The sequence below is a fragment of the Schistosoma mansoni genome (assembly GCF_000237925.1).
Source record: "Schistosoma mansoni, WGS project CABG00000000 data, supercontig 0186, strain Puerto Rico, whole genome shotgun sequence".
Taxonomy (NCBI): Eukaryota; Metazoa; Platyhelminthes; class Trematoda; order Strigeidida; family Schistosomatidae; genus Schistosoma; species Schistosoma mansoni.
In genome coordinates this window covers 181430-200121 of record NW_017386069.1, presented here as the reverse complement: position 1 = coordinate 200121, position 18692 = coordinate 181430, and the positions used below count along the sequence as shown (strand labels likewise).

The window sequence follows — 18692 nt, the reverse complement described above, 5'->3', positions numbered from 1 at the left end:
ATTGTTTTCAATTAGATCGTCATCAGGCTTTACCCTAATATACATGAATATTTATACGAAAATGTTAGACCAATCAAGGCAATGTGAGTCAATAATGACAATGAAATAGAATACGTCACCAAGCATAATAGTTAAAAGTACAAGTTGATAGTGGGAAGACAGGTGTACTGATAATGGTAAGAATATTCAATTACGATAACAAAAGTCTTATCAATAGTTAAACATTGGAAATAGGAGGTCATACGTGGGTAAATAGGCTTGAATAGTAATCACAAAACATTAAAATCATTACGTAATAAGAAGTATGTAAGTAATTAGATAGTGAAGAATACAAACGGAAAGAAGTAGAAAATTACAAACATATTCTATTACAGACGTATTCTATTTCATTGTGATTATTGACTCAAATAGCCTTGATTGGTCTAACATTTTCGTATAAATATTCATGTATATTAGAGTAAAGCCTGATGACGATCTAATTGAAAACAATTGTTCGCTTACCATTGTTTGTTAGAAATATTTCTTGATCATATTGTTATTTGTTTCTTCCACTCCGGTTATTAATACACTTAATATCATACATAATATCATAGTCGATAACTGAGTATCTAGGAAAAATATACTAATCATTCTTTTTAATTTGTGCTTATCCCTTCCGGTTGACTGATTTAATTTTTTTTTAAATCTTGAATTTTGTACTTATATGTAATACGTTTTGGAGATTCTCATCATGTGCAAAATACATACAATCCAAATACTAGCACAGAATAATATTGTTTTTGTTTTTAAATGGACATTTTTTAATATATGAGGTTTATCAGTAACCTCTTACAGAACCATCTACATGATCCAATATTTGTAATCAAAGATTTAAATTTTTAAAAATTCAGCTACAGTGACATTTGTATAAAATTATCATTAGTACAATAGTTAAATTTGTAGATTAATAATAACGACGAGGTATCCGTTGCAAGTATAAAGTCTACCATGAACTGTTCAGTTATAAGACTGAATAATCACTGAGTATTTACTGATGTTTTACCTCTTCCTTAGTCCCTTATTGTTTATTGAATTGGACTGATCAGGTTGAAGTATAATCATTGGTCTAATTCACTTAGTATCATATACCTTCAATGATTAAATATGACTTCACATCTTGCGTGGAGGATTAGTTTTATCAAGAATTCTGATAAATCTTGATGACCATTGTCAAGTACAATGAAATCTGACTCTAGAGATTTCTGCCTATCTTCTACAACCTTACCTGACATCTGTTCGTTCATTTACTATGAACTTACCTTATTGATACCAAAATAAAGTTCACAAAAAGCCATATTTCTTTTGTTTGAGCTCACGAAATCGTAGAAATGATAGCATGTTCATTCTAAAAAGTACTTTTATTATTATGTACAAATTAATAAAATATATATATCCATACACATTGTTGGAGTCGGTAAGTAATGATTAATAAGCCTCTTTTTATAACTTTCGCTTTCAAGTTTTAATGTACAGTTCTCATCTAATTGTATTCTATCAACTAATTTGTTTCGTTCTTATCCCCTTTTATTTAATGTTTGAGAGGAAAGTAATTATATTGTGATGAAGACAAAAGATTATCTATACTATTGAAAAGCAGAAAACCTATTAATAATTTAGTGAATACAAGTAGATAAAGGGATAGAAAGAGAGAGAAAGTGAAATGGAAAAAAATTTACATAAGTTCAACATTGAAGGTCGCATTTACTCATACTTGATCACATATTCAAGAATAATTTTTATCTTCAACGAAACACTTGTTTCATATTAGTTTTCTGTCCTCTTACAAGGGATTGAACCCATAACTTGAAAGTTTTATAGCAATATTTTAATGCTGAAATTCATCTGACGTATTGAAACCTTTCTACTTTGTCTTTATATGTGTGTGTTGAAATCAGTTTGCTCAATTGACCGATTAACCTGGTAAAGAAACGTTTTTCAAGGATGAAAGTCATTTCATTATAAATTCTAATATCATGAGGAAAATATTATCTAATGAGAAAATTACTTATTGATCTGTAAACTACATATAATATTTAACATGTCGTATAAAGTAAAATTTATAAAATAAACAGTAGTTACATGATTTCATCGAGTTGGGATGGTTAAAGTCAGACATTGACTTAGCTGATTGCTGACTTAGTGGTTTAGAGGTTAAGTGTTCCTGCTCGAGATCGAAGCTGTTGGGTTCGAATCTCTCGTGAGCGATCGTAGATGCGCACTGCCGAAAAGTCCCATATGAGAAAAAAACAGCTGTCCAGTGCTTACAGGTTTTTACTAGTAGTCTAACATTGATCGGTTCATGATTTCAATGAAATTCAACAATTTCCACAACCCCAAACTAAAAATACCACTAATTGGAGATGATATGTGAAAAATGGATGGTTTTACATTGTTGAAACAATGTATCTCAATTATCCTAAAAATAGAGGATCATTATTTAGTGAACTAAATAGCTGTATCCTTTGAAAAAGTGATCAACAATCACCAAGAGCTTATGCTGTATTTTTGAAGTAATCGAAAGTAATAATTTATAAAATAAAAGATCAAGACAACTGTCTATTTAATACGGGAGGAGATGAAGAAGGTAATAATTAGCAGTGATAATTTGTAAAATTCGAAAGGATACTAAGACTATAGGAAGATGACGGATTGAAAGTAATTATTCTCTACACGTAGTTCAATTTTAAAATAGTATATTATTATAGCCTTGGCCGTGCATCAATTCCTCATCCAAACTTTGTATGAACCAGTTATTACTTTATAGAGTATTTTGAACTCAGACTTGCGTGATAGAGTGTGACCTCAGTTGATCATATGTTCGAGAATTGAGCTGTCGACGGATTTGTATACCCTTTTAGATAATCATTCAAGGTAGTGCTTGGATATGCGTTTGCCAAGTGCGCGTTTTGTATGGCCAATGTAACTTGCTTTACAAGAGCAAGTAAACTGGTAGGTGCACACTAAGATAGTCCAAAGTAGCAGTTTATCTCTGACATTCCACTTCATAAATTCCTGCCAAAGAAAACATTTCGGAGCGCTGTGGAATAAAAAGTCTTTTCCAGTACATCAGCTGCCGACTATTCCATAAGCTATTATTTTTTATTACTTCCAAAACTATCACATAACACAAACTCTCGATGATTGTTGATTACTTCGCAACTTTTTGTACTCAATACTTGGAGACTTTAATTACATTAGAATAACACCCTTCCATTTATAAATCATTGTTTTTTTTCCGAGGGGTGTTTTAACTTTCACTTAGTTTTTCCGATAAACTATTTATTTTCATTTCATCATTGAGCTCGCTATTTTTTACAAATTACTTTGACTTTAAAACCTTAATTTGATAAGATCCAATAATACATCTATTAATTCCATTTCGGTTAGGCATTTTATTTGTATCACTGTTCCATGTTACTGGTTCATTAAACATCTTTGTATAGACACAACTAATTTATTTTCCTTCTTCCATTTCTTGTATAGGCAAATGAATCTATCTATATTATATATGATTGGTAACATTGCTTAGAGATTACTAAGACTGGTAGTATTAGAATTTGAACAGCTTAAAAGTTTTCACTTCTTTTCAAGGGCTTTTTTCTGTGAGAAACGTTTTAATTTTGTATCATATCTTTCAAAATGACTTCACTTGTTTTCTGGTTGTGAAACTCTTAAACTTGATAAAATATTCTTCAAGTTGACTGAACAGGTAATCTAAATCATACTGTCCACTTGTAAGTTGTTAGCAATCCAGTGATTTTTTTCATATGGAACGTGAAGCATGAATAGGTAATTGATCCCGTTACTGAATTGCTAGACGATACTACTCCTATTGTTTCAATGGTTCTAGAAATTGTAGCATTTCAGAATTAGCATTCATGGGCAAATGTTTAATGCTCATAATAATGTCGAAAACAAAAACCTATTTAAGTTAGACCACCACTGAAAACCTGGGAGCACTGGATGGTTGTTTCGTCCCAGAATAGGACTCTTCAACTAGTTCACAACATCGCATGACCATCTTCGTGGATTGATTGGAGTTGGACATTGTAACTGCTAGATGCTGGCTCACTAGTCTAGAGTTAAAAAATTCTCACGCGAGACTGAGAGTCTTAGGTTCCATTTCAGCGTACAAGTTTGTAGGTACGCACTGTTGAGGAGTCCCATTTTAGAATGAGATAGCCGTCTAATTGTTCCACGTTTTTAACGGTGTTCTGACTTTGATTAGTTCATAGTCTCAATAAAATAAACTCCACAACCTCAGATTAGCAGTCATAATAATTGTATTAAATCACGTGGGCACTTTATTTTAATGCACTTGTCATCAGTGATGTAGGGTAATTTTTCTTAAAGGCTACTATAATTGTGACTTATGACAAACCCCCTGTTTGTTTTTCACTTTTTATGTTTAATTGCGAACTATTCATTTCTCTCCGTCATATTCGGCTTGAACCTCAATTATTTATGCTTTATTAATAAGTCATCATTGTGTGTCTTTCTTTGAATAAAAAAGTGGTCATTATCATATGTGGTCACTTTTCGTAGTTATTTATTACGTAACACCTAGTCAGTGTAATACCTTATGTTTTCTGTGAAGTACTATTATAAACTATTCACCATGGTCACTACAATACGCCTTATTCAGTGGTACGGAATAAACAATTTTTAGTTTTCACATATTTCCATCAGTATTGTGAGTGTATGGTTTATCGATGGTCAGTTTTCTTGATTGGATTATGTAAAATGTAAAACACCGGTTTGAGATCGCTCTCCACTGCGTACTGGTATTTAACCATGGTCAATCTATAGTGTAAACGATGAAACCATAATTTATGGACGATCCTTGAGTGATACTAAAGTGGCTGTCAAGCCCTTATACCACTTACTAGGGTCAAAATCAAGTTATGAATAATTATAAAGTATTAGGATAAGGAGTTAAAGCTGGAAATAATATTAACAATTTTCATCACAAACTAACATCAGCTATAATATCAAAATACTGTTAAATCACAAGGGCAAATGAATTTTGCACAAAAATCTAAGTTTATATTAAATTTGATTGATTCGTCATCCATCAATTATAGTCTTGTTGCTGTAATAATAACAACAAATTGCCCAGTCATTACAACCTTTTTTATTTATGTAATAATTAATTATTTTTATTATTGATTATTTGATTATCTATTGCAGTCACAATTTAAAGCAGATATTTACAGTGATGATAATGAGAATCTTCAAAACTGTCCAACAAAATTACGTGATGTAGTCAGAGCAACAGATTTCAAATTTATCAAAGTATTGGGCAAAGGAAGTTTTGGAAAGGTTATTCTTTTTATTATCAAAGTTATTTTTACAGTCCATAATTTTAATAACAATAATAATAATAAAGTTCTTTATGTTATATCATCTGTTCTACTTTGAAGATTATATAGTTAAAAAGTTTGAGTTTTAATGCTTTTCATTGAATAATGACAGATTTATGTACCCAGTTTTGATAAAGATATTTTAAAGTGAAATTCATATTGATACCACCTAGTTACTCTTGCAAAGTCAAATGTAACAAGTTTTAACACTGTAACATGGTGTCTGAAATGTTGGTATGAGGAGAGGATTAGTGATCTTTCAACTATCAGATTGAGAATTGGAGCTCTATTTGACCTGCTTCACTCTAGGTAGCTAAATAGTATCACTGGTCATTACACAAACAGTATGGCTCAAAATCAAATACATTTCATGGTGGTTGATGAGTTAGAGCTACATTTTGAGACATTACGGATGATATTTAGCTCAGGTGGATGATTGAGGTGGAATTTCGTTCTCTGAGCTGGGTGGTTTGATAGTGGGACTTTCATTGTCCTTTTGAACAACATTACCAGCACAATCTTCAGATAGAAGTGAAGTGTTCGAATTCCCCATATATGAGTCACAGCTTGTTCTGTCGACCTCGATCCATATTGGACAAATATACGACCACGAATCGAATTAATGGGAGATAAAATCATAATAAAGAGTTAGACAGCGACAGGTTAAAGTTCAACAATAATAAATCAAGATTGAGGTCTAGAGGACAAACTGTGAGTCCTGTGTGGGGAGTTCGAACACTCTACTTCTAATTGAAGTTTATGCTTATGATATCGTTCAAAAGAACAATAAAAGCTTCACGATCAAGCCATTCAGCTCAGAGAACAAAACTTCACCTACAGCAATGTTTATTTGCGTTAGAGAATTGTTTTCTTAGAATCCAGTGGAAATTAATCAGATTTAAAGTTTTAAGCATTAAAATGTAACCTGATATTACTAATGTATTTATTGTATATAGGGTTTGATTTCATTTAGTTCAATTTTCTAATACTTTTTCAATACTTTAATTATATGCAAACAATCTCATTCTTCAAAACTTTCATATATATTTTCTTTATATGAGTTAATAATTTCTGATCTTATGATATGTAAATCATTTGTTTTCTATAATAAGCTTACTCTTTTCCATAATAATAACAATAATAATCAGCTGTTTAACATATTAGTATTCTTTACTAATCCTTAATCGTCAGATTTGTATTAGTCGGTTATACATATATACATATAAATATATCAAGACATATTTCCAATAATAATAATGTTGGTTAACATGAATTTCCTCTATTGTCTTTTCTGTTTGTTGGTTTATTGTTTAAGTGGAAAAATTTGAATTTCGTCACTTATCACGAAATTCATCAATATATGTTTTTTTGTTTGTTTAAAATACAATTAGATGAATGAAGAATATTCTTTTCAATAATTTCTCATTAGGTTTTACAATTATAAATCCAAATTAATAATCTATAATTTGAATAGGTTTTGTGGAGATTTTAGTATTTTCATAGTTGAAATCATGAGTCAATTGAAGGTAGACTACTATGAAAAACCTGGAAGCATTAGACGGCTGTTTCGTCCTATTGCGGAACTCTTCAGCAGTATTTATAATAGTAGAACCCGATGAGAAATTATTGAAAAGAATATTATTCATATAGTTGTGTTCTTCAGTAATATATATTTTTTTACTAAAATAAAATAATACTATTTTCATTTTATTATTGTTTTCAAGTTAAATACCTCATTAGTATTATATTGTACGATAATTGAAAGAAATGTTTTATTTTGATGATTTTATTGAGATTAAACCAATTTGAAGAGGATTTCTCATGGTCACAAACATAAATCAACTGGAAAATCTCTGTAAACAACAACAATATTATTATTATTATTAGTTGTTTCATTTTTTAAATTGAACAACACACCCATATGATATCGTACTATTGATCTGTCATTTTTTCCGTCATTATCACAATAGTTGACTTATAATTATATATTGACTTCCTTCAAGTGCAAAGTATCATTTCTGTTAAATTTCATATCCTATTACATCATCTCAGATCTAATTGATTTTAAATAGATAAGAAAAGTTAACTGACTGGCAAATTGTTATACTAATTACGATTTCTCTTTACTCAGTAAAACGGAACGAAGGTCAGTGACACGATAGGATATTCTAATCCGTTGTCCCAAGCCCCGCTAACTAGCGTGAGAAGTCCAAGACGAAGTAGGGAAAAATATATTCCGTGGGCAGCCCGAAGCACAAGCAATTACTATAGGAAGAAATTTTCCTTGGGAAGCATTACAAAATAACACACTAAAAAGATACAATGGACCAATAGCGTTTAAGGTATTACAAAGTGGGAAATACGACTCGAAGTTGAAGGAGCGCTTTTGGCGCGAAAACAAGGAAATTCAAATTTTCAAAATAAAATTACAAAAATAAGTCATGTACCAACTGAGTCCTGGAGATTTAACATCTCCAACACCAATAACTTCTAGAAGTAAAACATTTTAAATGATTCAACTTATATTTTGTGGAGTTATGTCTTGCCTTACTAATGTTGAAATAAACAGATTATTTTTGATCTTTCTTGCGTAATTAGACTTTAAGAATTATTTCCTTTGTGATTTAAATAAAATATTTTCGTTCACATACTTTTAAAGTGAAAATAACTCAAAGAAATACATATATTTTTTATAGTTGAAATCATGAATCAATTGAAGCTAAACCACCATGGACAACCTGGAAGCACTGGACGGCCGTTTCATCATATTGTGGAACTCCTCAGCACTGCGCATCCTCGATCTCCACAAACCCCCTTCTGATAATAATCATATGCTCACTAGTTACTGGCTTAAAAATATTTTTTCTGTAGTTCTAATGAGAAGCAGTGACCAGTGGAGTACTACCAGGTCTGTTGTGAGATATCAACTCAATGAAGACAAATGGTGGACGGTTGCTCAATTTCGTGAATTGGTTGAAGTTAGACATAAACACCGTTTGATGCCGGCTCAGTGGTCTAGTGGTTAAGCGCTCGCCCGCGAGACTGATAGGTCACGGGTTCGAATCTCGTGAAGGGGGATTATAGATGTGCACTGCTGAGGAGTCCCACAATAGGACGGAACGGCCGTCCAGTGCTTCCAGGTTTTCCATGGTAGTGTAGCTTCAATTGATTCATGATTTCAACTATGGAATTACTGAAATCTCCACAAACCCATTTCTGATATATTTCTCAATCAGTTCTTCTTCATAGCTCTTCACTAATACAATTCTTTTCTATTGAATTACTCTCTCTGTGCAAAATGTTTGTCCCTTATTACTGATACTCATCTTGATAATATCATCTCTAACCGTTCTTATGTAGTGTCTAATGTGACATATATATATATATATATATATATATATATATATCAGGTTCTAAATATTTTGTGACTGACATTAAGACTTCTCACGCGAGGATATCGAACCAGTGAAATGATAATGCCCTAAATTTGTTTTCGTTTTTTTACAGGTAATGTTAGCTGAACGTAAAGATACAGACGAACTTTATGCTGTGAAAATTCTGAAAAAAGATGTTGTTCTACAAGATGATGATGTAGACTGTGCAATGATTGAACGTCGAGTATTAGCATTACAACGCAAACCACCATTTCTTGTTCAATTACACTCTACATTTCAAACTATGGTATGTTTCGTTTCACAGTATAATATTCATAGATACTGACTATTTTCGTTGTTGGAATTTTATTGAGTACTTTTTATTGGGATGTAGAGTGACTGCTGAATGGTTGGCTTTTGAAGTGTACTTTATCTTCATTAGTTTAGAGAACCGATTCGTATTATTCCATAGCACTGAAAGAAAGAAATCATAAATGTGTACTCAACAAATGAGTTATATTCTGTCATATTATTCTATGTTTTATTCTATGTTTTTATAATATTGAGATTGCGAACCAAACCAAGTTAGATTACCTTTGATAATGCTGGACTGCTATTTCGTCCTAGTATGTAACTTCTCAACCATACTCATGCACGAACTTATCTGGGACTGAACATATATATATATATATATATATATATATATATATATATATATAAGAACAATATTGTTTTCAATTAGGTCTTCATCAGACTTTACTCCAATATAACGTAGTATTTTCATGATTATATGATTAATATGGAATGAATCAAGTCAGTTTTTGTGTCAGCAATAACAATGATGTTGATTACATAAATTGTTAATAAAATGACAGGTGTACTAGTAGTAGTAATGGGTAAACAAACGAACAATGACGCGATGAAATCTTCAACATTGTTTATTTTCCGGTCTTGTCATTACTAGTACACCCATCATCTTATTATGATTATTGATATAAATAATAATACCACTTAATAAGTTAGTTGAGTTAGATTTTTCGATATCAATTCAATGCGGAACTATTGTTTAAAAACAATATGTATTGTGAAAATTAAAACAACACAATGGAAATCTTTAATATTCTAATATCAACTGTGTAAATGTAAACTACTACTCTGGCAAGAAAAGATAACCGTAAAAATTTTTAACTTCATTATTACTCATTGAAATTTTGTTAAACTTATATACAACCTATCTTTTATTTACTATCACCACTAAATTAACTACTTCTATGAATCCGGTGTTCATCTTGTTGTGCTAACGAGGTATGGCAACTTGGACCGATGCATAAATGTGCCTGGTCCTACGTTGTAACTGACTGACTGACGAAACTTCAAACAGTATAATAGTATATAAATGAATTTCGAATGGTTTCGTTTGTAAGATTTTCATATCTCGGTTGATAACAATTTTTTTTTGATTATGACTGTTTCATTATATGTTATTCCTTTTGAAATGAAACTATTGTTACATGAAGAAAGAAATGAAAAGAAAAAGGAATAGTAAAACTCGAGTAACTATCTCCAAGGGATTCAGTCGTTGTCTTAGGACAGTTTTATGTAGCTCTGATTATAAGCTTTTTTTTCTCACTTGATAGTTATTGTTATTATCTCTTCTTGCTAAATAAGTTGCGGTTATTTTCTAACAGGGTTATTGCTCAGTTTGATGTCAAATGTGTTTAAGTTATAGTACTTATTTCTAATTCACTAATCTTTGTGTATTATGTTCTGATATTTTATATATTTAAGCATATGAGTTGTAGGTATAGGAAGAATAAAAAATGTGTGGTTCTTGGATAACTTTTTATGACTTTCTAATTGGTTGATTAGGAACGGTCAAATTTTACATGACAAAATATATCTTTCATATTTAGATTAACTGCTTTAGTGTACTAACAGAACTTTGTAGGCCTAATAGGTAAGTGGATTAATTCCATAACTAAGATCACTCCTCATATGTTCAATGTCTGGGTCAGTACAATTATATGAAAAACATTATCTGTATAAACTATTTCTTTATCAAACACAGCTTGTTACACAACCTGTCTCCCTCCCGCGTAATTCTGTTAATCAACGATTAGGAACTGGCTATGTTTACCATTTTTAGTCCGTTTAAATTAATTCACTTCAGATAGAAGAAAATACGTAGCGTTTAAGAACTCATATTATTCAGTGATATCGAACAAAGTAAACAACCATTAAATATTTAAAGGAAACTTCAAGTTTATATCACTCAACAATGAATTTTATACTTGATTGTAAATCTTTTAATATCCGTGTGTTTACAAGGTCAATAATGTAAATCTTTTATCACATCTATTCGTTAAATATTTTCACTATAAAAGGTTTCGTAGTCATTGAAATAATAGTAATAATACTAATACCAGTAATAATAATAATGTGTAAGCTGTTTTGACTAAGAAAATAAATCTTTGTACAAAGTGTTGTTATGGTTACCATATTCTTTTATTCACTGATATATATATGTATATATATCCGTACACTAAACTGGCATGATTTCTTTTCTTGTACTATTTAAACTAACAGGTCATGTGATTACGATCATTGTAACTTTTCCTCTCTACAATCAGCTCAATAAATCTACTTTGTAATGAGATTGATAACGTAGCCAATAGATGGTGAAAGTAATATTATTATTATATCAAGGCATATATGTATTCAAAGTCTAAATTTCTTTCCAATCATATATTCAATAGTGTATTATGTATTGATCATTAAATAATATTAACTGGAAAAGTATTGAGGAATTAAAAGCACAATGAACAGCTGTTTCCTTTTAGTTTGGGACTTTTTAGAACTGATGGGCTATAACCATATATTGATATCAGACCAGAATGTCCAAGTCTTACTGCGAAAACAATGTACGTTTAGATCATTGAGTCAGAATACAGCGCTCTATATTTTAAAATTCAGGGAATATTAATATGTGTTAGCTTTATTCTCAGCAAATTTTATCAAAGAGGTTACTATCCTACTTTTGATTCCATTGATTAAACAGGTCAATAAGCATCTCATTAGAATTTCAGTAAGGTTAATTACAAAACTGATCTTTACTATGTAAATAATTCTAATACAATTTGAAATCATAAAAAATGTCTAGAACACAATGCTAACGATCATAGTTTTTTTAAAATTAACTGCTAAATTATGTAAGCCCTTGTTGATTGTCATATTCTAGAAAAAAACAAAACGCTTTATTAAACTTTGCTATGTTTTAAATTGAACAGACTCTTGATTGTCTTGAAACACAAAATACGATTATTTTCAGATCTAGTACTGTTGAGAAACACTATGGAATTTCGAAAAGTTACTTACTTTACTTACTTTCGCCTGTTACTCCCAATGGAGCATAGGCCGCCGACCAGCATTCTCCAACCCACTCTGTCCTGGGCCTTCTTTTCTAGTTCTATCCAGTTCTTGTTCATTCTTCTCATGTCTGTCTCTATTTCTCGGCGTAATGTGTTCTTTGGTCTTCCTCTTCTCCTTTGACCTTCAGGATTCCATGTGAGGGCTTGTCTTGTGACGCAATCGGGTGATTTCCTCAAAGTGTGCCTTATCCACTTCCAGCGCCTCCTCCTGATTTCTTCCTCCGCTGGAATCTGGTTTGTTGTCTCCCACAGTAACTTGTTGCTGATAGTGTCTGGCCATCGGATCCGAAGTATCTTGCGTAGACAACTGTTAATAAACACTTGTATCTTCTGGATAATGGCTTTCGTAGTTCTCCACGTCTCCGCCCCATACAATAGAACTGTCTTGACATTTGTATTGAAAATTCTAACCTTGGTGTTGGTTGACAATTGTTTTGAGCTCCAGATGTTTTTCAGTTGTAAGTATGCTGCTCTTGCTTTGCCGATCCGCGCCCTCACATCTGCATCTGATCCACCGTGTTCATCAATGATGCTGCCCAGATATGTAAAGGTTTCCACATCCTCCAAAGCTTCTCCGTCAAGTGTAATTTGATTGGTGCATATTGTGTTGCATCGGAGAGTCTTGCTTTTCCCTTTGTTTATATTGAGACCTACTGCTGCTGAGGCTGCTGCTACACTGGTCGTTTTCTCCTGCATTTGTTGTTGAGTTTGTGATAGAAGAGCCAGATCATCCGCGAAGTCTAAATCGTCAAGTTGCATCCTGCCTGTCCACTGTATCCCGTGCTTTCCTCCAGTCGTTGACGTCTTCATGATCCAGTCGATCACCAGGAGAAAGAGAAACGGTGAGAGTAGGCAACCTTGCCTTACACCAGTCCTTACTTCAAACGAGTCGGTGAGTTGTCCTCCGTGGACGATTTGGCAGTTTAGTCCATCATAGGAGTTCCGTATGATATTGACTATTTTCTCAGGCACGCCGTAGTGTCGAAGAAGCCTCCATAGTGTTGTCCTGTCCACGCTATCAAATGCCTTCTCGTAGTCGATGAAGTTGATGTAGAGTGATGAATTCCATTCGATTGATTGTTCCACAATGATACGTAGAGTTGCGATTTGATCTGTGCACGATCTATCCTTACGAAATCCAGCTTGTTGATCTCGAAGTTGAGCGTCCACGGAATCCTTCATCCTGTTTAACAATACTCTGTTGAAGACTTTTCCTGGTATTGAGAGGAGAGTGATGCCCCTGTAGTTGTCGCACTTGCTAAGATCACCTTTCTTTGGTACTTTGATCAGAAGTCCTTTTTTCCAGTCTGTTGGTACTTGTTCTTCATCGCGAATCTTACTGAAGAGGATGTGTAGTATCTTGGCAGTTGCTGCTACATTTGCTTTCAGTGCCTCTGCCGGGATGTTGTCTGGTCCCGCTGCTTTGCCGATCTTGATTTGTCTAATGGCCATGCTGATCTATTCAATTGTTGGTGGGCCAACATCGATTGGGAGGTCTGTGGGTGCTGCTTCGATGTTGGGTGGGTTCAGTGGAGCTGGTCGATTTAAGAGTTCTTTGAAGTGTTCTACCCACCTGTTTCGTTGTTCTTCAATGTTGGTGATTACTTTGCCTTCCTTGCTTTTCACTGGTCTTTCTGGTTTACGGTAATTTCCAGCAAGTTTCTTGGTTGTATCATACAGTTGTCTCATGTTTCCCTCTCTTGCAGCCTTTTCCGCTGTCATCGCTAAATCTTCCACATATTTACGTTTGTCGGTTCTGATGCTCCTCTTCACTTGCTTGTTTGCCTCTGTGTATTCGGCTTGTGCCTTGGCTTTTTCCGCTCTTGTTCGGCTGGTATTGATTGCTGCCTTCTTGTTCCTTCTTTCTTCAATTTTATCCAGTGTACCAACAGTGATCCATTCCCTGTGATGGTGCTTCTTTTGGCCCAGAACCTCCTGACATGTTGAAATGATTGCCTCTTTGATACCTTTCCAGTTGCTCTCCATGGTAGTTCCCTCTCCATTGAGTAGATCATGAAAGGCCTGGAACCTGTTGCTAAGGGCTATGTTGAATTTGTTGAGTTTGTCAGCATCTCGAAGATAGGCCGTATTAAACTTTTGTGATGTTGTCCGCACCGTTGTCCAGTGCTTCTTGAGTTTTAGTTTCATCTTGGCGACCAGCAAATGATGATCGGATGCTATATCAGCTCCTCTTCTGGTTCTCACATCCTCCATCGTCCTCCTGAACTTTTTGTTGATGCAGATATGGTCGATTTGATTCTGTGTAGTGTGATCCGGTGAAATCCAAGTGGCTTTGTGTATGTTTTTGTGTGGAAATGTGGTGCCACCTATGACCAGTTTATTGAAGGCACATAGGTTTGCAAATCTCTCACCATTTTCGTTCCTTTCTCCCAGTCCATGTTGTCCCATGACGTCTTCATATTCAGTGTTGTCCTTTCCAACCTTGGCATTGAGATCTCCCATCAGAATGGTCAGGTCTTTGGTTGGGCACTTCTCGAAGATCGACTGCAGCCTATCGTAGAATTGGTCTTTAGCGTCTTCATCGTAGTCGTTGGTCGGCGCATAGCATTGGATGACGTTCATTGTAATGCCCTCTCTCTTTGTTTTGAAGGAGGCTTTGATGATCCTCGGTCCATGAGATTCCCATCCTATAAGTGCATTTTGTGCTTTTCTGGACAGCATCAATGCAACTCCTTGTGTATGTGGGGCATTTTCTTCATGACCGGAGTATAACAGAAGTTCTCCTGAAGACAGTCGTTGTTGTCCAACCTGCGTCCAATGCGTTTCACTGATTCCAAGCACCTCCAGGTTGTATTTTCTCATTTCTGCAGCAATTTGGAAGACTCTTCCGGTCTCCCACATTGTCCGGACATTCCATGTACCTATAAGAATTGTTGCTCTGGTTGTAAGAAGGTGCATCGGCCTCATGACTTCCGAATGAACTCGGCTTTCATCATGAGACGTCATAATTATTCCTTCTACTCCCAGGGCAGAGTTTAAATGGTTTGAATGATTTTTTCTGGTTAGCGTTTTTTTAGCGAGTTGATTTTCTACGGGATGGGGTCGCTAACCCCATGCCCAACCCTCCTCCTTTACCCGGGCTTGGGACCGGCAGCGACCCCCAGAGGAGCTACAGGCGGAGTTAATTTCGAAAAGTAATATTATATATATATATATATATATATATATATATATAACGTAAACATCTTCCAATGCCATAGCTTCTTAAAGCTAATGGCTCATCTTAAGAACTGTAGATCTTTTGTTTGATCCTCGTTGGAGTCACGAATTTCCACTACTGAGAAGTTAAATACTAGAACGAGGCGGTTACTCCATGTGTCCTAGTTTTCAATAGTTATCTATTCATGATAAGGCTATAATGTAAACCATGAGATTGAACAATTTCCAAAAAAACTCTCTGTAGTAATAAAACAAATAATTATCAATAAAAACAAAGAGTAAATAGCAGAACTAACAATTCTACTCCTCATATTAACAAACCATTCACAATATTGAATTCCAATAAACTTTAATTCATGAAACCCTAAATTAATTCCAGTAGTTGTCTTTTTATTAAATAAACTCAAACCAGTTTGTCTTTGATAACTTTTATTGATAAATTAAGATCAATGCATAACATAAATTTAAAAATATTGAATATGATCAACAACAGAAAATAAGATGGGCAGCAACAACAATAATAATGAGAAGAAATTTCAACAACCACAAACTTCACATCCGTTACTATTGGTTTCCTAATGAACTATTTCAATATAACGGAAGTATTACATTATGTGTTCGTTTCCGTAGTGATTGCCGTCGTTGTTCTCAGAAATAGTAATAATAATAATAATAATAATAGTCCATTTTTGAATACGAAAAAAGTAGTCTGAATTAATAAAACAAAATAACAAACATGAATATAATGATCTAACTACTTTAAGTAGTCAAAGTTTCTCTTTTCTAATTTTTTTCTTGGTTTTTGTTGCTTCTCTGTAAGAAATATTTATTAACTGGACTATGAAGATAAAACAACCATTAAATAATTAAACTAGCTAGTTAGATTTTAAAAAAATACATTTATGTATAAGCGATGGTCTGTTGGATAGAAGTAGAATGTTCTTGTCATCGTTTTTTCTCCTCAATGATAATGAAAGAGAGAAAGCACATACTCAAACACACACACACACACTAGAACATTTTCTTCATGAAATATATGGAATTTTGAGTAAAATGAGAAAAGAAGAAAAAAAACAACTCACACAAAACCCTGTTAAATACTTGTGTCTATTCTCATCATGAACAGTAATTTGTTTGTGAAAGAAATGAGATAATTTTGAAAATATAATTAATTGTAGAATTCAACTATGTTTTTTTTCTCTTCTGAAGTGTTCATTGATCAATTTCCAATTTGTTTTACAACAATAATATCTGTTTGATCTAAGAAATGGTGGTTTTTATTCTATGAAGTTGTTTTTCTGTAACATTGTAAAGTTGTATTTCTGCTCTTGTTACTAAGAGTTGATGAAAGTAGAATGTTTTGTACGTTTTAAGCAGATTACATTATTTCGTTTTTTTAATAATATCTGTATTGACCAGATATGGTGGTTTGCGAATATGATGAAATACATTGTTTAATTCCTTTTTTTCGTAAAAAGAAAATACATTTCTCCTAGTTATCAATGTGTATGTTTGAATAATTTATGAGTAAGTTTTTGCTTAACAGTCGACGATTGTTTAGACTGAGGCTTATTAAATAATAGCAGTATTGTCATTTCCCAAAGATAAGGCATATTATTATTGATCATAATATTCAGAAGTTTTTTATAATTTATGGAATGTGGATGGTAATAAGGTTTAGTTTGTATTGTCCAACGTTTTTGGAACTCATCAGATGGATGTACTTACATCCCAGTGTTGATGTTCATATTGGGACCCGAACACAGTGTCTTTTACTTAAAAATTCCCAACCTGTCATGTATTAATCTACTATGTCCGAATGGCCGTTATCTAGATTTTCAAGTTTAATTATCACTTATACTTCATGATCAGCAAAATGGATGAATTCTCTAGATTTCTATAAGTTCTGCAATACAATTAAAACATAAGACGTATCAGCCATATCCAATACTGATCTATTTCATTGAAATTACCAACCGATTTAAATTGGATGACTATCGGAAAACCAGAAGCACTTAAAGAACGTTTCGTCATAGTTTAAACTTCTCAATAGTGTCCATCCATAACCCTATAGGGGATGGAATTTAGTTCTACTATTTTTGTGTGTGTGAGAAACGTATTTACCGAAGACAATGACAATCTGTGGGTTGATTGAAGTTGGACTTGTACACGATTGGATCTCAACTTAGTGTTTCAAATGTAAGGCGTTCTTACGCGAGACTGTAAGACCTGGGTCTCGTTTCTGGTCTTGGTGTCATGGATGCGTACTACTGAGGAGCTACACACAAGGACGAAATAGCTGTCGAGTACTTCTAAGCCTCCGATAGTTGTCTAACAGTGGTCAGTTTGTGATTTTATTGAAGTCAAACAACCTCTGCAATCTCATAATGACAACCGTTCATTTGGTAATTATAACATTAAATACATAGAATACCGTTTTATGTAAACGCCTGATTTGTTCCGTGCGTGATTTCGTTATGAAATGTAAAAAGTACTGCTTGCTGATATGTAACATATAACTGATTTTTCAACATTTTCAGTCTCGTTTTCTGCTTAGTATAAAAATATTTAGGAGAAAGAAATGTCTAAAGCATTACTTATAGTGTTTAAATGTTAAAAAGAATCTTTGTTCATCAGATTATCTTTGTCATTCAGTTATTTATGAACTGTTTTCATGTATTCTCATCATATCCGTTTCATAGGTTGGTAGCGATTACTAAATTCCCTCTGGAACAAAAAACAATAGTTTCAAATTCTAATGTGTTGTAGATATGTAGACTTGATTATTGAACAACTTATCAGATAATATTTTTAATGCTGTTTGCTTTTATAATTAATCATAAATAATAGTTGTTTTTCCTATTGTTAATTTCTTTTTAAAGGATCGATTATATTTTGTAATGGAATTTGTCAATGGTGGTGATCTAATGTTTAGAATACAAAAGGAAGGAAAATTTAAAGAACCTATTGCTGTGTAAGTCTACCTATACGATATATATATTTATTTTGGATCTAATTTTATCCCATTGATACAATCTTTTATGAAGATTCGTTTTGTAATTCTAATGGCTAAATTAAAAACTTTAAATAATTCATGGCTTTTAGCTTAATGATGGTTAGTGGTTAAGTGTAATAGTTAGTAATAATAGTTATTGTTATTATCATTATTAGCAGTGGAATCCAGGCCGCACGTTTCGTCCTTCTTATAATTCGTCAGCTGGATTTACCTGCATCCCAGAGTTGATATTTACTCTTGGTCTCAAACCCAGTAACACTCGCTTCAAACGCCACCACGTTATCCACTTAGC

The 18692-nt window shown here is 33.1% G+C and overlaps 1 protein-coding gene across 1 annotated transcript in view; it reads left to right on the top strand.

The window, feature by feature from the left end:
- The window catches only part of Smp_176360 (protein kinase C, putative), a gene marked incomplete at its 3' end in the record, with an annotated part of 71252 nt that overhangs the window by 11089 nt on the left and 41471 nt on the right, over window positions 1-18692 (top strand). Inside the window, exons 7-8 of the mRNA XM_018794353.1 lie at window positions 8910-9083; window positions 18267-18358. Of these exons, the coding sequence (XP_018647067.1) occupies window positions 8910-9083; window positions 18267-18358 (266 nt within the window). The remainder of the gene's footprint in view (window positions 1-8909; window positions 9084-18266; window positions 18359-18692) is intronic.